Below are 22,693 nucleotides of genomic sequence, written 5' to 3'. Positions count from 1 at the left end.
GCTTATTTGCGGCATAGAGAGGTTAGGGTTTCGCTTGAAACTACCGGCAACTCTCTTTGTCGTCTCAGCGGCTTCCGGTTTTCGATTTCCCCCCGATCCAGACTTCCTGGCTGTCGACAAACGTTCCCCAAACACTTTAATTACATTTGTAACGGTTGATTTGGCAACTTTTAGCGATTTTGCCAGCTTTGCATGCGAGTAGCTCGGATTTTCGCGATGCGCGAGCAAAATTTTGATACGCTGCTCTTCTTGCTTGGACGGCATTTTGACAACTGAAGAGTGAATTCCAAAATCAAAATAGGAGCAACATTCTACACACACACACCTTCAAAATGAGGGGTGTTCAGGTTTTTAAAATGCAAAATTGAAAGAAATACGTAAAGTTTATATTGACCAAATTTTGACCGTATCGCCCTTTAGAAAATTTAGGAAAAAAGGCCGAAAGTTTCTACATAAATTTACGACCGTAAAAGAGGAAAATCCACTTTTTCAAATTTTAAAAAGTTAAAAAGTTGAAAAATAGACTCCAAATGTGGAAAACGCCAGTCGACGATTAGTCGAAGATTGACTTTTCCAAATTTTCAAGAAGTAGAAAATGTCGAATTTTTAATTCTCATTATAATCTGTATACTAAAAAGCCTGTAGCTTAATGTAGACTAGAAACGGTTTTTTTTGACGAAGGTTTTTTTTTTTTGACGAAGCCAAAGCCGATGTACGCCAAAAAAAAAAGCAATAATCGGGCGAAACCGATTATTTTCCTGAAATTTTTAAGTAGAAGAATTTGGTGTATTTTTGTTCAATATTATCATATTTTATTCAAAAAGCCATAAAAACAACAATAAAAGGTATTTAGTCCATGTCTTATAACATTCTTTTAGAACAGAGTTTCTGTAGTTTGAATTTATAAATGCTTACGTTTTATTTGTACTGTGTGTTTTGACTAGGACAAATTCAACACTGGAACAATTCGATATGAGATAAATTATTCAAACAGCTTGGCTACGCAGCAAAGCAAGCTCACTTTTGACTAAAAATGCAAACAACGTTATGATTCGGAGCGATGTATGAAAATGATCAAGTCTAACAAACCTGAATTTTGGCACCACTAAGTGACAACGGATGAAATGTGGCAAAATCATTACAATCCGAAGTCAAATCGACAGTTAACCAAGTGGACACTAAAGAATGGAAAACAAATATTTGATCTTGAAAGAACTAAATTTCTTTCTTTCAATAAAAAGATGGCACAAATCCATGAAAAAGGCTTCGAATTGCTTCCTGATTTGCCATATTGTCCATTTCGATCATTGGTTATTCCCTTATCTGATCTGATCGCACATCTTAGGGAACTCTATACACGACGAGATCAACTAGATGGTCGAAAAATTTCGGAGGGCGAAGAGAATCAAGGGAGATGCAATCTTTTCTGCCCCTGAAATTTTCTGTCTGGTTGTCAATCTCGCTATGTCATTACTCGCTTTCTCGACTATTCCGTCCTCAAAATTTCCGGAAGGGTAGAATATTCCAACGTCAAGAAGGAATCAGCCAAGACACCACATGCTTCTAAGTAAACAGGGAAAACATTCATCAAATTACCATTTTTTCAGGGCAAAGCAGAAAGGCGGTGTGACCCTTCTTGTTTTGGATGTGCACCAGAGGTCGACTTTTTGTCGAAAATCATTATCCGCAAATATTCAAGCACATAGAGGAAACTTAAATTGGTGGCTTCATATTGGACACATTTCGTTCACTTTAGAAGAATATTTTTTCCCATAATTATCAGTTTGGCCAATGTGAAGTAATTTCTGTGGATTACATAGAATATGAGTAGTCGAATATTCAATCTACTATTATTACTATGGAAAAATTATAAACATGGAAAAAGGTTTCCCTTTTACATCGCAGATTTTTCTGCAAGCAATTAATTTCACTTTTGCGAACATATAAAATTTAACCAACATGAATTGTATCACATCTGGCATCATAGTTATTTCGTTCATCACGATGCAAATGTTCCTTGCGTCTCCGGTCACTGAATATAGTAATTCACAGAATCAGTTCATGAATGGTTGCTTTACCTATACTGAGACTGAAAACGAGCGCAAAAGCTCAGAGTATCTCAAAGAGAGTAGTGTAGAAAAAAAATGCAAAAGTGCTGAGCAAGAAACGATGGTGGATGAATTATGGATAGACAGACAGACAATAGAGGTATGAATCAAAAAAGTTTGTTTAACCAAATATTTCCCACCACCCAATTGAACGTCGTTCCTACCTATTACATACTCTACGTTCAATAACGTGCGGATTAAGCTAAAAATAATCGTTAACACAACATAAATAATACAAAAATGACAAATGCAGTTGAGAAAAGTTAAACAGACAAGTGGAGAGACGACAAGAGAGAGAGAAAGGAGAAGAGAAAGACATGTAGTAAAGTGGCGCACAAGTATTCAAAACTTGTTCGTTTGTCTCTTCCTCCTTCTATATCTTGAAAATATTGAAATTTTAATTTCAATACACCCACAATCCCCTAGCAACGTGCATAGAGGGGAGAATACTTGAATTCTTCTTATTGTATAAAGAGAAAATATTATAATAATAGAAAATATTAGAAAAATAACCTTGGCCAAAATTGATATGAATGTGTTTTTTACATTTTTATTTTAAATTTGGAAAAATTCCCATTTATATTCAAATTGCAACATAATTGACTGTCGTCAAATCACCTGAAATGGTCATTGTATAAAATGGCTGGCAATAAAATAGAAATGTCGCAAAATATCAATAATGTCTTATCGATATTGTCATAAAAGTGGATAAATGCAAATGATGATGAAAAAACACAGCTTATTTTATTTTTATCTATATGACGCAATGGCAAATAATTTATATTAATTCTGGAGGAATCAACACTTCCGATTTATGTAAATTAGAAATGATATGAACATCATAATGTCAATAAAGAATTTTATTTTTTTATTTATTTGACTTTATTTTATAATTTGAAGCCACAAATGGCCAATTTCATAAATACAAAAATATTTTATAAAGTAAATAAAAGTAGAAAAACTTCAAACTTAACTTGAATTTGAAGCTCTTTTTTAAAAGAATTATCTTTACAAAAAATGTGTACATTTACTCGATGAAAACGCAGTAATAATTTTTGCTTAAGTTTTCTTTTCTATAACATACAAAAATTGAGGTCCGAATAGAAGGCTACCATCTTGTCATGCTTCTATTTGGGATAAATTATTCTGATTTTCACGACAAAATTAAAATTTATAGAATTATTTAAGAAAGCCATGTGTTTAGCTACATTACAGTCAACCTTTCTTGAAGCCAAAGTTAAGATACTAAAATAAATTTTGAAAAATCTGTGGCTGCGGTTAATCGGCCCCATGTCGCCGAAGGCCGAGTAATCACGAAAATAAAGTGGTTTTCAACTCGATAACCGAACATAGTATCCACCTATATTCAGGATATATACCAAATATCCGTTGCTATGACATATAAACTTTTTTATAGCGATGAAATACTTAAAATGTCACCAGCGTTACTGAAAGAGATAAACCATTTGTGGTTTACAAGACACAGGTTTGTAATATTTATTCATCTGCATGAAGTTTGGCAGATAGATATTTCTGTTTGTGCCATAAGGAAGTTGGCTAAGAAAATGTTATGTTAGTAGTTATTTAAGTTCATAGATGCAAGTCTTAGATCATTGCGTTTCACTGACTTGGACCTACTAAACATATTCTAACTACTAAAAACATATTCTTACATTTTTTTAAAAAATCAATAGCGTACTTGAACCTATTGATTCGACCTTTATCTATCAAAGAAAGAATCAAATTTAAAAAAAAAAAATTGCAAAAAAATATGGTTATCATATTTTGCAACATAACCAGCCATTCATGTTTAGCAAAAACAATTTATGACCTAGTTTTTTTTCAAGATATTCTCAAGTGTACACATCAATCGAATCGAACCAAATGAACGCACCCGTAGCTTCTCTAAAATAACAATGAACAATAATTTCAAAACTCCCATTATAACCTATGAGGCCATATTACCCCGATTATAAAGCAGAAATAAAATGGAAAATAGAAAAAACTACACACAAACAAAAGATTACAAGTACTATGTGTATTAGAGTTGGTCGAAGTATACTTATAGGGAAAAAAAAACAAATTATAGTTCGAAAGTTTTTTCTTTGAAAGTCTCCGGTTATGCTCAAAGGTGTGTACCCCTACAAATTCACAATTTCTTTGGGTTCAGACGAACTCCCCTCATTTCACTTCACCTAATAATCTTCCAATTTTTATAATTCGTGATCACTACGAACATTCTATTCTTCTAGTGTGCTGGATAATAAGAGGAAAAAATATCATTAATCCAGATATCCATAGAAGGAAGGAATTCTTTTTATTCCATAATACCCTCCAAGTTCAACCCCGCTCATTTGGTGAACTTAATCTTGAGAGAGATAGAGTCAACGACACGCTACCCTTTATCTCAGCCGAAGTTGCTTAGGTGTCTTCTTCGCCGCCCGAACCATCTTTATATCGAGACGACTATCCCCATATTAAAAAAATTGCATCTCTGTATAGAGCTCAAAAAATCATATATATATATATATATATATATATATATATATATATATATTAAAAAAAAAAATATATATATATATATATATATATATATATATATATATATATATATATATATATATATATATATATATATATATATATATATATATATATATATATATATATATATATATATATATATATATATATATATATATATATATATATATATATATATATATATATATATATATATATATATATATATATATATATATATATATATATATATATATATATATATATATATATACATATATATATATATATATATATATATATATATATATATATATATATATATATATATATATATATATATATATATATATATATATATATATATATATATATATATATATATATATCTATATATATATATATATATATATATATATATATATATATATTATATATATATATATATATATATATATATATATATATATATATATATATATATATATATATATATATATATATATATATATATATATATATATCTATATATATATATATATATATATATATATATATATATATATATATATATATATATATATATATATATATATATACAATACGACCCACTTTCATACATCCTCGTAAAAAAACACAAAAATTATTTGTACATGTATTAGACGAGAAAAACAAACAACAAATGTTGACCTATTTTTTATCTTTAAAAGAAAATAAAAAAATAAACAACAAAACAAAAGAAGCACAATCTATAACAACATTTAAAATGTTCAAAGAAATTGCAAATAAAATCAAGCAAATCAAAATTAATAAACGCCGTCGATCATCAATTGGAATGAAAACAGTTGGCGAAGACCTATTAAAAATGAATGCAGTCCAAGATAAGGATATTCGATCCAATCTTAAAGTTCCCACCAAGTCTAAATCCATAACATACCACTTCTATTCTACAGATAAGAGAAATGTAAGCACGAAAAAAAAAACAACAACAAATATCGGAGCATCTACTTGTGTTCAGATTTGTAAACAAAGGCATGGCATGTGCTAGATTTATACATAAACATTTAACTACCTCCGATATATTTACTTAGTTTTTTTTTGCTATAACGTCCCCTTTGATATTTTACAAAAACAATTCAGCAAAACTAAACAAATATCGTATCGTAAAGACCAGAACCAGAATACGACAAGAGAGTACGGCACAAATCTTATTCCTCCTCATTCATAATGGAAACGATGCCAACCAAACCGCAGTTATTAATGGATACAAAATGTGTAAACAAGTCTTGAGACACAGTTGGTGCTTTATAGATTCTGCTCAAATTTCAAGATCAACAACAAACACACCAAAAAAGATCCATATGGATTAAAACTAAATCTATTTTCAATTGATGGCTGTTTGGTATTGACGTACTTGTTCAACATGTCTGGCCGCTGTCTTCGGAACACTTTTAATTACACATCTGGCTTAATCGGGCGGGAAAATCGAATTAGTAGAGATAGGCCTTTATTTGAGCTAAAATGATGAGTCAGCTAATTTATAAATTGCAAAGTACAAGTTCATTGTAAATGGGCCTCTTTGAATTACGGAAATAAATGAAACTACTAACAAGAAAAACTGTTGTTTTGTTACATTTCATTAAAAATTCAAATTTTCGATAAAATGGATCTATTTTTGTAAAGCAAATGACGGTTGAAATCTAGTTAATGTAGATTTTGAAAGTATTATGTGAATGCTTTATAATATCTCCACAGTTAAACCCAGTTTAATAATGTAAGACTCGTTTTCATTTCTTAACTGTTTTTTTTTAATTTCAGGAGCTGTGGGTTACACCATCAGTAAGAAATCAATGATTTCCTTATCTAAAAATTTATGAAACCGCTGAAGCTCATACAAAAAGGAACATTTCTTTATTAAATCACTTTGACATCCCTAACAAAGCTGATGAATATTCTGCAACTCTATATATGTATAAGCCTTTATTTTGGAACCGAGGTAATCGTCATCTCAGATGATTGTGTGGACAATTAGGACCTCCAATGGCTATTCTTCAATCGTATTAATCGAGCCTGGTATCAACATAAATCCAACTTATTATCGGATTTATTTATATTTTGGAATCTATTTCGAGAGCATTGAGAACGCAAACATTTCGATCGTAACCATGGTTGCCACTGTTGGTAGAATTCTAACAAAACTAGAAGATTTTTGACTATGGTAGATTGGTAGAAATCTTGGCGTTTTGGTAGGTCTTGCAAAATGTTCTCCAACGAAGGTTTAGGTTATGTGGCAGCCCGATGTATTAGGCTCACCGCTGAAGAACTTTTTGGTGTTCGGTCGACGCATGCCTCTTGACGGCGAACGCCGATTATCCATTTTTGGCCGAATGCCGGAACCGATGCTCTAACATAGGATATCATTTATGTATTGGAATATGAAAAAAAAATCAAAACGAGATCTTTGTATATTTTGGAAATTCTTCACGAAAATGTTCCATAATTATCGAAATCTCTTTCCGAAACTAACATCTGTATTAGAAAGATCATTCCAAGTGAGAATCGCCCGTACATACAACCGTCTACCCCTCTTTTTGAAACTATTTAATTGCAACTCGAAAACATATAAAAGTAAACTCCAAGAATACCTTATTCTTAATGATTTGTAATTGATATCTCATGTTTTTTTAGTAGTTGTTATCTGGGATTAATAATAAATAAAATCAATTCATTTCATTAAATCGGTAAAAGTATTAGTACAAATATAATTAAATTCATTATCTTCAAAAGTAATTGTCATAATTCTTTAATGTACACAATTGTTATTTATGCCCAATAATAATTTTTTAAATAATTTTTTAAATTTTTAGTTTTAGTTTATTAATGATTTAATTGTTTTTTTTTCATTTTTTATTAGTTTAATAATTTAGTGTCATGTAATCAAAATTTTTGTTTGTATTTTTATTATCATTGTTATTATTTTTACTTTTAGAAACTTAGTAGTTTACATTAACGGTCTCATTACATTTTTTTAAGGTAAAATTGATTTGTCAGTAGGATATAGAGATACGTTATAGATATCATATTTATTTAATTGTTAATTATTATTATTAGTGTTTAAGAAATATTTGAAGTTTAACCAATAATATATTTTGTAACGAATAGGGCCTCTATGAGGCTATGTTACTAATAAAGTTGAAATAAATAAATAAAAAAAATAAATTTTAATATTTTCAAATATTAGGTTTAAGATAGTTTGACCTTTAATACAAAAAAAATCCACTGTGAATTACCTCTCTCAGTTATGGTGGTGATATTTCTGAGTGTTTCAAACCTCTAAACCGCAAGGTGTAACGCCGTTCGGAATCTTCCCTTGTCATTGAGCAAAACATGAGGACACCACCGCCAAAATCGGACAGCACTCAGTGATAAGAGAGAACTTCAGCATTGTGGTATCACAATGAGCCTGATTGATTTATTTCTTTAGCAAATGAGCTATTATACAATACATTAACTTGAATACTATGAAATATCTAAAATCTTTTTCTAACATATGTAATGATTCCATGTGTAAATACAATCTCAATTTTAAATTCTTGTGCTATTTCATCAAAAATGTTAAGACCCTTGTAGAACAAGAGATTGTAACCAAAGTTTTTTTTATGCAAAATCAAGACTAAAATCCGTAACATTTCTGAGATTATACGGTTGAATACCCGCTACATAATTCAAAAATTGTTCCATATACTTTGGCATTATCCATGTTTAGTTGTGAAAATCAATAATAATACATTCATTGTAAATCTTCGATTGACTAATAAATATTATTTTCCAACATTTCGTTAATGTAATACGCCGTATACGACAAAAATAAGTCGTCTTGATTCTCTGTCAAAGTTATGTACACAACATTCCTCAGCCTTGGAGAGTAAAGGACTAAGCCCGTGTCAAAGGCGGCAACAGCTGGCTGATGAGTAGGAACCATCGAGTCGGTAAATTAACCCCACCCATATGACATATGCCGAACCACCATTATAATTTAAACAAAAAGTTTCGCCTTGATTCTTGCAATATCAAATTATTGCCCCGAAGGTTATATTTTCAATTTTAAATAAACAATTTCAGCTACTTTACACATGTAAAATTGTCCATATTTGTTAGCCTTTATTCCAATGGCTCTCTTATAGCGAAATTCTGCATGTACACAGAATCTCATTTCTCCATGTATATGATTTGGAAAATATCCATCATTGAGTTGTCAAAATTTTGGGAAATAATCCATTTGCCATATCTGATCACTTGCCATGGGATGGGCCAGAATGACTGCCTGTCGAAATTTTACAATTATACCAAAAAATTTCCAATGTGCAGATGAATGTCGTAGCAAGTAATGCCTGACAATGCCGGTATGTGTTCGTGTAGTAGTAGAAACCCATATAAAAATTATTGTTTATAATTGTTATCGCACGCCGAGAATTAGTACGTTCGGGCCTCTCTACGAAGAAAAAACATTAAGAAACATCACACAAAACAAACACGACAATAGTTCAAGCAAACAGGGACAACTATAATGGTGGGGCAAATTTTCTTTTAGTGGGGAGGGGGAGGATGTGGGGATATAGTGGTGGGTATGAAATGTTAATGGTTGATGCGCTCATCGCCGATGTATGCCAACAGCAAGATATACAACACACACACATACACTGATAAACTGATTCATACCTCTCCTCCTTCATTCCTTTACACTCTTCTTCTATTCTCTCTATACCATACATCTCACACTACTGCAAACTCGCAACGAAAGCAAACAAGAGCAATAGAATTATAATTCTATTTTGTTTCATCTTATTATTCGTGAACGCTTTTCTTTTTATTTTCTATTCTATTCTCTTGATTTCTTGTTGTTTCAAATTTTACTATTAAAACACTTTCGGTGTGTAATTAAAGAATCGACAATGGTTGATGGCGACAGGGAGGCGTCTCAGTATGAAGGGGTGTTGTGGGTTTTTGGTCTATTGGCTTTATGGTAGAAGTGATTGCGCGCGTGCTTTTGGTTTTAGCTTCGTGTTGGCGGGCAAGAGAGAGCACAGAATTCAACCAAACCAATAGTTCAACCACATATAAGAGTGGGTGTGTGCGGTGAGGTTGGATGCATGTATACTTACATGGACTCAATGAATATGGACTTATGTATGTACATTCCAACTCCGTCTCTTAATAGTTAATTTTTGCCGCCTAAAATAATTTAATTCCCAAGATAATGTGGTTTTGTAACCACCCCTAATTTGTAGGGGAAACCATTGAGGAATCAGATTTGATACAATTGTATCTCATAAATGAGACATTAGATCTGAGCAGATATGAAGGGGAATATGTATAAGCATGGCACTAGATATGAGCAGATATAATATAACGATTATCGATTTTAGACCAAATGCCGAAGCTCCGGTCGAGCTTTATTCGACACAAGCACCCTCTCCTCCTTGACAAAGGATTCCATTGATTCTCTTTTATCAATGACTATGTTCAGCTCACTGACGAGACCTTGCTTTTATAGCCGAGACCGAACGGCATTACACATTACGGGGAAGTTTTGAAACACTGAGAAATGTCACCAGCATTACTGACAGGGGATAAGCCATCGCTGAACAACTTTTCGTTCGAAACTGGGATTGAACCCAAGACCCTTAGCACGTAAGTCAGACATGCTAGCCATTGTACTTTGGTAGCTCCCCATTGAAGTAGAGGTTTCCTCGAAAATTCATCATACATCAAGCAGCTATAAAGGCCTTGGGCAATATACAGATACAAGGTCTAAGGTAACCGCTCTCATAGAGAGTGTAGGGTTTTCACTGAACAGCATAATGTGTTACTGGGTACCCTGTGGTTTTGGAAGTATCATTCTGCATAATGTAGTTGGTTCTTCACCAATTATTTGGTAGTATACCAAATTTCTGCATATAAAATAATCGTAAGGGTTCCTATACACACTGGAATGCCACGATGTAGAGGTGTGCGCGTGACTGAAATTTCACTCACATTCACGAAACAAAATGTTTATTCACGCACGCACGATACGTGTTGTGGCCAATCCAACTCACGCACATTCACGAAATGAAAACCAGTACTCACGCACGCTCACGCACGAACTATTTTTAAGGACTCACGTTCACGTACGATTCACGACAATTCTCGTGATTCACGATAAATTCACGAACCTCACGACATTTTCCAAACGGAAATCTGCAAAGGTAACAAACTTCAAAAATAGAATATAGTTCGAGAGATAAATTAATTTCAGTTAAAATACGAGTATGAATTATATCATGATTTTTTTCGTGAGCGTGATTCTGCAGAAATTTTATTCACGCACATTCACGAACCGATTTTATTTCTCACGCACGACATATTTATTTTAGTCCCATTCACGCACATTCACGAGACTTGCTTTGGATTTTTTTCACGACTCACGTGATTCACGCGTGATTCACGAACATTTTCGTGATTCGTGCGTGAGTCGTGAGTCACGCTCATGACAACAGCGTGAATGTGCGTGAGCGTGATTAACAAACCAAAATGTCGTGCGTGAGCGTGAGTCACGAAAATAATATCTTCGTGAGTGTGCGTGAGTAACGAATTACACTCACGACAATATTCCTGCTCACCACCATAAAACGCTTAAGAGTTAAAATCAATTACAATTCTAGTCAAACCTGAGATGTTAAGAGTTTAATAACACTCGATTTTAATAATGCTCATGTTTTCAGACACTTCGGTAAGGTAAATTAATCATAAAATTATTCGTGAGTCGATGTTTTTCGTGATTCACGGTATTTTTCGTGAGTCACGGTATTTTTTGTGAGTCACGACGTTTTCGTGCGTGAATACAAATTTTCTTTTCGTGAGTGTGCGCGAGTCCTACCAAAAAATGTGCGTGAGTATGATTTTTTTGTCGTGAGTGTGCGTGAGCGTGATTAAACTATTACTCACGTGCACACCTCTATTTTTCATTCTTCGTACTTCTGAGACGTAAGTTTTAATAAGTTCCTGTTTCGATTTCTCTTTTATCTCCTCAATCTTAAATCTTAGCTTAACACTTACGATTAGGACCTTTCGTTTGAAAATCATGGCCATACAATTGACAAAAACTCTTGAGCGTCCGCGAGACGTTTTTTATTTTCAATATTTGACAATTTTGGAACTATCTTCGCCTCCGTACGTTTCATACCTAAAACATCCGTAAAAATTGCTTGGCATGAACCGAACTTGTCAATAACTGAAACCACTTAAAGAAACTTTGAAACACTCAGAAATGTCAGCAGAATACTGAGGTGGGATAATCTACCGCTAAAAAACTTTTTGGTGTTTGGTCGAAACTGGGTTTGAACCCACGACCCTGTATATGCAAGGCGAGCATGATAACCATTGCACCATAGGTTAGGTTAGGTGGCAGCCCGATGTATCAGGCTTACTTAGACTATTCAGTCCATTGTGATACCACATTGGTGAACTTCTCTCTTATCACTGAGTGCTGCCCGATTCCATGTTAAGCTCAATGACAAGGGACCTCCTTTTTATAGCCGAGTCCGAACGGCGTTCCACATTGCAGTGAAACCACTTAGAGAAGCTTTGAAACCCTCAGAAATGTCACCAGCATTACTGAGGTGGGATAATCCACCGCTGAAAAACTTTTTGGTGTTCGGTCGAAGCTGGAATTGGACCCACGACCTTGTGTATGCAAGGCGGGCATGCTAACCATTGCACCACGATGGCTCCCATTGCACCATGGTGGTTCCCAAATGAAATGGTTATTTTTTTATCAGACCTCGTACCTACATTACGTGTATACATTTCATTTAATACAAATTGTTGTACCTTTAACTGTATGCACCAATGCATTAGACGATTACCAATATTTCTCTATATAATTAGAAAATGTATACTCACAGCATAATATTATGCCTAATTGAATATACTATAACTGATAACAAGACCGACTTCTTTATATGAGGTAATAAATATAAAAGACGAACAATCATCAGAACCAACAGCAAGATAAGGAAAAAAGTAGAACATGTCAAAATGTTAAACATTTCTAAAGCACACGTATAGTTAAAGTAGTGTAACTTTGTTAATCTTATTATGGGATTTTTATTTATTTATGGTCAAAACACGATTAAATAGGAACTTGGAAGATAAATGAAACAGTTGATACTTTTTTATTTTAAATTCGGTAGACACCAAATAATTTTTATATTTCCATTGCGGGTTTTCATGCATGTCCGAGAATTCTTTGTAACTACAGCGAAACTTTATAGACGAAGCCATGCAGGGTCGCCTACATTTTGTCCATAATTGGGAGGTGTCCACTTATGAAAGGTTAATTATAATGTAATAACATATCAAACGTTTCATGAAAATTCCAATTTTCCAAGTTGTCCGCTTTTGTGACAACTTTCAAATTTTTTGGCGCAGAAAAAAGATTTTTATTAAAAGCTATGTTTGAGCTACTTAAAGACTGGCATGACATAGTACACCTATAGAAATGTTGGCCAGATGGGAATTATAGGAAAAGTCCTTATCGCTCTTGGACAAGCAAACATTCAAAGGTATACAAAGACATTCCAAGGAGTCCTACCATATAACATTTAAGACATAGTAATTTCAATTTAATAGTAATTACACACAAAAAAATTTTTTTCTGGTTCAATCACGAAATTAATTGATCCAATTAATTTTTTAATTGAAATGTCTTCAATCACAGAAATGATAGTATCAATTAAAAAATTAATTGAAGGTCAATTAAACAATTAATTGATCCAATTAAAAAATTAATTGAAACTATTAATTTTTGTGATTGATTTTTGTTTCAATTAAAAAATTTGTTGAATCAATTAAATTTTTAATTGAATATTTTTTAAAACTCAATTAAAATTTTAATTGGAAAAATTTTCGTGAAATTTTTTTCTGTGTAGGAAGAGTGGTCTGACAACAGAGTCCTTCGGGTGACTGGCAAATGGACGAGGCAGTGCTTGAGATTAAATCCCGGCAAAACAGAGCCTGCTATGTCCTGCAAGGGGCATAAGATCCCCACAGCTATAACAATATTCTCATAGCAATACAAATTACTTCAGAGTAATATTCAGTATTAAACCCCGGTGTTGTTATTTGTCTGATGGTCTGTACTTAAGCAGTCGGATCAACGACCAATTTTAGAAAAACTTCAGCGAAAGGCGTCTTTGTGTATTCAGAAGCATTAAGTAAAACAGTAACATATCAAGTTCACATTCATAATAAAGTATAAAACATTTTCGGATTTTGTAATTCTGACATCATTACTCTAGAAAGCCATGCGGCGGTACCATCAAAAATTCCGAAAAATTGGCAAAAAAAAAATGCCAATCGCTATAAAATGTGACACACTATTTAAAAAAAAACTGGCACAAAAAGTTGTTTGTACGTTTTTTAAAAAAATTGTTAAGACTTTCCTTTTTTAAATTATATTAATCTTTGCATCGAAAATCAATCTTTGATGTTTACATTTTAGATGAGAATCCGGGTTATCTATTACAGACAATTTTCTTTGCATATCTTCAGGCAGCGATCATATCCGTAATCATGGATAAAAACGTACAAAAACTATTAGAAGTGGCAAAACGTGGGAAAAAGGTGGCACAAAAATCTAAAAAGTATGACTTTTAGTGGCGCAACAAATAAAGGGTGATTCTTTTGAGGTTAGGATTTTCATGCATTAGTATTTGACAGATCACGTGGGATTTCAGACATGGTGTCAAAGAGAAAGATGCTCAGTATGCTTTGACATTTCATCATGAATAGACTTACGATCTGCCACAACGTCGAATTTTCAGTGAATGGGCCCTAGAAAAGTTGGCAGAAAATCCGCTTTTTTATCGACAAATTTTGTTCAGCGATGAGGCTCATTTCTGGTTGAATGGCTACGTAAATAAGCAAAATTGCCGCATTTGGAGTGAAGAGCAACCAGAAGCCGTTCAAGAACTGTCCATGCATCCCGAAAAATGCACTATTTGGTGTGGTTTGTACGCTGGTGGAATCATTGGACCGTATTTTTTCAAAGATGCTGTTGGACGCAACGTTACGGTGAATGGCGATCGCTATCGTTCGATGCTAACAAACTTTTTGTTGCCAAAAATGGAAGAACTGAACTTGGTTGACATGTGGTTTCAACAAGATGGCGCTACATGCCACACAGCTCGCGATTCTATGGCCATTTTGAGGGAAAACTTCGGAGAACAATTCATCTCAAGAAATGGACCGGTAAGTTGGCCACCAAGATCATGCGATTTGACGCCTTTAGACTATTTTTTGTGGGGCTACGTCAAGTCTAAAGTCTACAGAAATAAGCCAGCAACTATTCCAGCTTTGGAAGACAACATTTCCGAAGAAATTCGGGCTATTCCGGCCGAAATGCTCGAAAAAGTTGCCCAAAATTGGACTTTCCGAATGGACCACCTAAGACGCAGCCGCGGTCAACATTTAAATGAAATTATCTTCAAAAAGTAAATGTCATGGACCAATCTAACGTTTCAAATAAAGAACCGATGAGATTTTGCAAATTTTATGCGTTTTTTTTTTTTTTTTAAGTTATCAAGCTCTTAACAAATCACCCTTTATAAGTGGCACAAAAGTAACAATGGGTCAATCTCAATAAACTTCCCAACAAAAAAAGATTTTCCACGAAACACTTCTTTCAAGCACATATCAGTATCCTCTTTCAATGTTTCAACTTCCCCAGAGGGCCTTTTGGACAAGTCTCTATTTGGCCATTTTGATTTTTTTTTTTTTTGTTTTGGGAGAATGGGACGTGTTCAATGGCGTATGTTGGTAAGTGTTCTAAAGCGATTTATTATTGTTCCAACAGAACCACGATTAGGTTAGGTATGGTGGACAATTTAGTTCATTGTGATACTACAGTGTTGATCTTCTCTATCATTGAGTGCTGTCCGATCCCATGTTTAGCTATACAAGGCCAAGCCTTTTTATAACCGAGTTTGAACCGCGTTTCACATTGCAGCGAAACCACTTAGAGAAGCTTTGAAACACTTAGAAATGTCACCAGCATTAATGAGGGGATAATCAACCGCTTAAAAAATTTTTCGTATCCGGCAGAAGTAGGGATTGAAGCCACGAACTTCTGTATGAAGGCGGGCATGCTAACAATTGCATCACGGTGGTAAAGTTCATTGGAGATGATCCAAATTTGCCCTGGATTTGGATTTGCTGGATTCGTACGGAGGTATGTTGGAGGGACTTCCCATTTTTTAGCTCAGTCCCGCCGCCTCAAAATGTCACGCACAACCCAAAGACAAGGTTCTTACATTCAGAAATCAACAGCTATTCAACCACTGTGGACATTTTGGTGTTTTCAATGAATTTGGATAAGAAAATTGCATCCAAATAATTCCATGATAGCGATAATTCCCACTTCAATACAATTTAAAGATTCAATTTTTAGACATTGCATAATTATGTGATTAGTATTGGCCGGTCGTCAGGGTTACACTTCCAAATGACCTATAGTTTAGCAATTGATAGAAATTAATCAGCAGCGCAGGGCGAAGAGTGAAGGCAGATTCTTAAATTTTTGGCAAATTTCTAATAGATGCGTCATTGTCACTCGTACACAATTTTTACGCCAGAACGAGAAACACAAACATCCATAGAACAGTGAATGAGAATAGAAGTGAAAACAGAATACACGAAAAAAATAGCGATGATATAAAAACAACGATTCTACTAAACCGGTATTTTTTGCAAGGGCCATACATTAGCGCAAAACCAAACAAACAAACGGGGGCAAAATGAGAGAAAAAAGTAACTCATTTTCCCTCTCATACTACATTGTGGAATCGGTATAGTAGTAAAATGATAAGAATTGAGGCAAACAAATTTTAACATTTTGTTACATATATACTGTTATAAATGTGAAATGGACTTCTTTAAGGAACCCCTTAACATACCAAGAGATTTGACATTTATTACCAAAAAAACTAGAGGGGAAAGGAACCCCTGTAACATAAATAATTGATAGAGAAGGGATAACGTTTAGCATTCACCATGACTGTGTTGCAGATAAGAGATGGTGGGTGAACTGACAGACATTGAACAGTTTGGCTAAACGAAAGATTTCCTATTACAGAGGCATAAATACCAAACAGTAAATAGCAAAATATGTCCTCTTTTTTCCCTCAACAGTCTTTGCGGACGAAAGGGGAGTACAGACGAAATTATTATGCGTCATTCTATGTTAACATTTCAACATTGGTGCATACATATATATACACACACACTCACTCACTCATCCAATCCATGGATATTGTTAAGTGTATACACACACCGAATAAAACACCTCAAACGAAGAAGAACCAAAAAATATTCTAATATACAAGAAAAAAAAACAAAAATTGATGACTCTTTCTTTACTTGTCTTCCACCCTAGTACTGGGAAGTGGTCAACAATGTTGTTAAGACCACATTACCATATACACATTCCAAAAAATAAAATTTTAATAGTCGAGAATACTCCACCCAAAAAAAATCAAATGATATAGGAAAACTTTTATGTATTAATCTTGTAGTAGGCCTTTTTCGATTCCATCTTTTTTTAGGCAAAAACTATGAAGTAGCCTAGGGAAACGTGGGGCATAAGGTAGGCAAACAAGGCAGTCCGTTATGTATGCGCTTCGACTCATCATTCGATTTTTCGAGGTTTATTTTTTGCGACTTACTTGTGGACGAGACTTCTTGAGTTGCGTTGCCGCCATTGGTAGTGGCTGCCTCGGCTGCTGGAGTTGTGTTTTGAGTTTCCATTTTCCTTCCGTTTACAAGAATTCTTTTATTTCAACGTTTTCTCTTAACGGTATTTCTATTAATTTCTTTCACGGTTTAATTTAGAAAAACCCGCTTTTCTTTCACTTCAGTTTATTCTTTTTTCCAACTGATTTTTTTCCAGTTTTCTCTTTTTTGTCGTGTTTTCTTCTTTTCTGCGGCAAAACCACAAAACCACGTTTTTTATTCCGTTCGTGACTCCCTGATCGGCGGCACAAGCACTACTTTTTCTCGATGATTTCATTGGTAATTTCGCCAGTGCCAGTGATGGCATTTTGAAATATACCATCACTGGTCAGTACACTTTAAATAACTGACGCCGTCATTTATTTACCCCGGCTTTTTTCTATACTAGGATCAGTGTGGCCATTTAGCATTTTTGCAGCTAAATTTAGCATTTATTTTTTGTATGTAAAGGTGGGTACTATGTCCGGTTTTCGAGTTGAAAATCACTTTATTTTCGCGATTACTTTTCCTGAAATAAGGTAAGTACTATGTTCGCTTTTCCCGTTGAAATTTTCGTGGTTACTTTATTAAAACAGTTCAATATAAAGCAGACAAAGTAACTCAATTGATGCGTAGTTTCTTGTTCCTCTAGATTTCGGCAAGACTTTACAGGAATAAGTTTGTTTTCATTTATAATTTTGATTATTTAAGGAAAAGTAATCGCGAAAATAAAGTGGTTTTCAACTCGAAAACCGAACATAGTACCTACCCATAGTCGAAATAATAAATGAAAACAGACATATTCTTGTAAAGTCTTGCCAAAATCTAGAGGAACAAGAAACTGCACATCAATGGAGTTAAATTATGTGCTTTATATTGAACCCTTTTAATAAAGTAACCGCGAAAATTTCAACGCGAAAAGCGAACATAGTACTTACCTTAAAGGTGGGTACTATGTTCGGTTTTCGAGTTGAAAATCACTTTATTTTCGCGATTACTTTTCCTGAAATAATCAAAATTATAAATTAAAACAAAAATATTCCTGTAAAGTATTGCCGAAATCTAGGGGAACAAGAAACTGCGCATCAATTGAGTTAATTTGTCTGCTTTATATTGAACTGTTTTAATAAAGTAACCGCGAAAATTTCAACTCAAAAAGCGAACATAGTACTTACCTTAAAGGTGGGTATTAAGTTCGAATTTAAGGTGAGTATTAAGTTCGAGTTTAGCCGCTAAAATCGCTAAAGTGAAAACTAAGTCAGTAAAAAAAATGCATGAAATTATACATATTTGTTGCAAATTTTATTATAACTATATAACAAATTTTTATAACAAATTTTCACAAAGTTTGTATTCCTTAAAATGGATTATTAAAGAAAAGTAATCGTGAAAAAATGACGTTTTTAGCGGCTAAACTCGAACTTAATACCCACCTTTAGCCGCTAAAATCGTAATTTTTTCACGATTACTTTTCTTTAATAATCCATTTTAAGGAATACAAACTTTGTGAAAATTTGCTTTGGGATATTCTCCATCAAGTTATAATGAAATCTGCCACGAATATGTATAATTTTATGACATTTTTGACTCATTTAGTTTTCACTTTAGTGAAAATTAGCGGCTAAACTCGAACTTAATACCCACCTTAAAGGTGGGTATAAAGTTCGAGTTCAGCCGCTAAAAACGTCCTTTTTTCACGATTACTTTTCTTTAATAATCCATTTTAAGGAATACAAACTTTGTGAAATTTTGCTTTGGGCTTTTCCCCATCAAGTTATAATTGAATTTGCAACAAATATGTATAATTTCATGCATTTTTCTTACTGATTTAGTTTTCACTTTAGCCGCTAAGGCTAAACTCGAACTTAATACTCACCTTAAAGGTGGGTACTATGTTCGATTTTCGAGTTGAAAACCACTTTATTTTCGCGATTACTTTTCCCTATATATAAAAAAAAATTATAAATTAAAATAAACATATTCCTGTAAAGTCTCGCTGAAATCTTTAGGAAAAAGAAACTGCGCGTCAAGTGAGTTAATTTTTCTGATTCATATTGAACTGTTTTAATAAAGTAACCGCGAAAATTTCAACGCGAAAACGGAACATAGTACCTACCTTAAGGCCGTTACTATGTTCATTCTTGATCCTTTGTATAGTTTCGGAACAAAAATATGGTCCGTGTTTGATTTATAAACCCGCACAAATAGTTTTTAATAAATAAATTATTTCTTAATTCACATTGAAAATGGCGCCGTGCTATAAACGTCAGTTTTTCAACACGAAAAAACAAAGTATCACAAATGGAAAAAATTTCGCAAATTTTTCGCATTTGTTGGTTTTGTATGGAGTTTCAACGCGAAAACCGAACAGAGTACCTACCTTTAAAGGTGAGTACTATGTTCGTATCTTTCACCAAAACACTAAATTACAAGTACAAAAATCTATATGAAGACGATTATATTTTTATAAAGTCTTGTGACATAATGAGTGGAAAAGATCTAAGGAATTGATTGTGAACCATTTTATATTTATAATTTAATTAATTTAAAAAAATAACCGTGAAAACAAGCTGGTTTTCAGCTTGAAAACTAAACATAGTACTTAGCTTAAAGGTGAGTATTAAGTTCGAGTATAGCCGCTAAAATCGCTAAAGTGAAAACTGAATCAGTAAGAAAAATGCATGAAATTATACATATTTGTTGCATATTTTATTATAACTGGATGGGGAAAAGCCCAAAGCAAATGTTCACAAAGTTTGTATTCCTTAAAATGGATTATTAAAGAAAAGTAATCGTGAAAAAGTTACGATTTTAGCGGCTAAACTCGAACTTAATACCCACCTAAAAGGTGAGTATTAAGTTCGAGTTTAGCCGCTAAAATCGCTAAAGTGAAAACTAAATCAGTAAGAAAACTGCATGAAATTATACGTATTTGTTGAAAATTTTATTATAACTTGATAGGGAAAAGCCCAAAGCAAATTTCAACAAAGTTTGTATTCCTTAAAATGGATTATTAAAGAAAAGTAATCGTGAAAAAATGACGTTTTTGGCGGCTAAACTCGAACTTAATACCCATCTTAATGCATAGTACTAAGTTTGTTTCTGCGAAAAACCGAATATCTTCATCTATCTCCGTAAATACCCTGCCAGCATTTCAATGTTCCATTTCATCCTCATCGCTACCACAGACTCGTAAGTGACACTGCAACAATCGCCAACTGTGATAGTATTTTGCCATCACTATTGTTACAAGAGCCATTTTATATTTTGTGAAACACCAAGCACATTTAGCTTTTTATAATTTATTTAAATAAAAACGGTAATGAAGTGCCGAAAACATAGTTATTTCGCTTAAAATTGTGAAAGGTATATTGGTGAACAATTTTTTACTTTCCAAATGGAATAAAGTGATAGTTTTTCAAATATTTTTCCAGACAGGCTGCCTCCATTTGGAATAAAAGCACGGCTGATAGACGCTACAAAATGTAACTTGCAACTTGAAACTCAACTTCAATCCGTTATTAATGGATAAAAATATGTTAAATGTGATGTGATAGTCGTATAAATGTTATATTTATGAGAATTTATAAATGTTTAATAAAATTAATAATCATCTAAACAATCGTGTTTTACTTGACCACAACGATTCTTTTACAACTATCTTAAAATGCACTTTCTCTGATTGTTTGAAGGGGCTCTTATTGGTACTTCTCAATAGTGACGACGTTTTTCCGAGGAGTTTTGGATATCGTGTACGACTATTTTCGACGTAGTGGGGATTCTCAGAAGCGCCCCCAAATTCAAAAAATGTTGGCAGGGTTCCCACTGGCTCGTTTTCCTCATTCGTTTTTCCAAAACATTTTACCGTTCACACCGAGTTGAGATGTTTTAGTTTGACAATTACCATGGAAACTAGAAATTCACATATATGCAACGTATGTTCCAGTAAATACCGTGAGAGCAAAGGGAAACAATTTAAGGTATTTTCACATGTCCATGTTCTCCAAAGCCTTTGTTTATTCATCTTTTTCTATGAAATCAATATTTTGAAAAGGGTATTTTATACGGGGTATATTCCAAATTAGGTGGGTTCACATTCTAAAATTGACGTGTTTTTGAGGAAAACTTGTGTTTTGGACTTGATTTTTTATATGGGGAAACGACTCGTTTTGAAATGCTTATAAAGGGAAAACATTTCAAACCCCAAAATATGCTTGGCGAGAACGCCGTATTAGCAATGAAAACATACCATCACCATTGGTACAAATTAATGTGTTCCATCTCTAATGAATGGGCACATTATTGTTATCTCTTTTTAATGTTCACCCTATTCTCTTTATGGCTATATTATTCAGTTTGGCGTTTGTTTCCTTCAGAAGCAATATTGTCATACGGATTTGCAACACAGAGGTATTGGTTTTGAATAGGTACTGTGAAATATTTTCCTTACCGGTACTTACAAGCAGTGTTGACATTCTATCATTTTCCTAACCTAACAACAGGGTGAATCTTCTCAATATGTTAGAAACATTAAAATGAATTTCAATTTGAGAAGTTATTGCCAATATATTGATAAATTATTGTTAATGCGTTATTATCAAAGATAATATACTTAGGAAGATGGGAAATTGGCTGCTGAGAACATCAAACCATTGACGGCGCTAGGTCCCTACTTGTCGTTTACGCGTTTGGTTCGACACATTAAAATGCAAATAAAAAGAAATTAAGAGTTGGAAATATCTTGGAAAAAACGGGAAAATATAATTTTTAATTTATTGCTCAAAATTTAACATTGTTCAGTTTAAAAAATTAAGTTTTTCATTTATAAAGGCCGGTACTCTGTTCGGTTTTCGCGTTGAAACTCCATACAAAACCAAAAAATGCGAAAAATTTGCGAAATTTTTTCCATTTGTGATACTTTGTTTTTTTCGTGTTGAAAAACTGACGTTTACAGCACGGCGCCATTTGCAATGTGAATTAAGAAATAATTTATTTATTAAAAACTATTTGTGCGGGTTTATAAATCAAACACGGACCATATTTTTGTTCCGAAACTATACAAAGGATCAAAGGAATAGCAGATCAATTGCCCAAGGAAAAATAAAATGTTATTTTGTAAAAACAAGCAACAACCAGCAACTTAATCCAATATCGCTCCCTGTAAAATAGCGCTCCAAGTTACCTAAAAAAACGCCGCTTTCTATGTGCGAAATAATGCTTTCCATAAAAATTTTTCGCAAGAATGAACATAG

The 22,693-nt window shown here is 33.3% G+C and overlaps 1 protein-coding gene across 1 annotated transcript in view; it reads right to left on the bottom strand.

Annotated features, from left to right (window-relative positions):
• The window catches only part of lost (methenyltetrahydrofolate synthase domain-containing protein lost), a 32,081-nt gene extending 14,457 nt beyond the window's left edge, over positions 1 to 17,624 (bottom strand). The window contains exon 1 of the mRNA XM_075291588.1: positions 17,396 to 17,624. Coding sequence (XP_075147703.1) covers positions 17,396 to 17,477 — 82 coding nt within the window. The 5' untranslated portion in view covers positions 17,478 to 17,624. The remainder of the gene's footprint in view (positions 1 to 17,395) is intronic.
• Positions 17,625 to 22,693: the final 5,069 nt, after the last annotated feature.

This window comes from Haematobia irritans, chromosome 1 (assembly GCF_050003625.1).
Source record: "Haematobia irritans isolate KBUSLIRL chromosome 1, ASM5000362v1, whole genome shotgun sequence".
Classification (NCBI taxonomy): Eukaryota; Metazoa; Arthropoda; class Insecta; order Diptera; family Muscidae; genus Haematobia; species Haematobia irritans.
The sequence above is the reverse complement of the archived record's forward strand: the minus strand, read 5'-3'. Positions and strand labels throughout refer to the sequence as shown.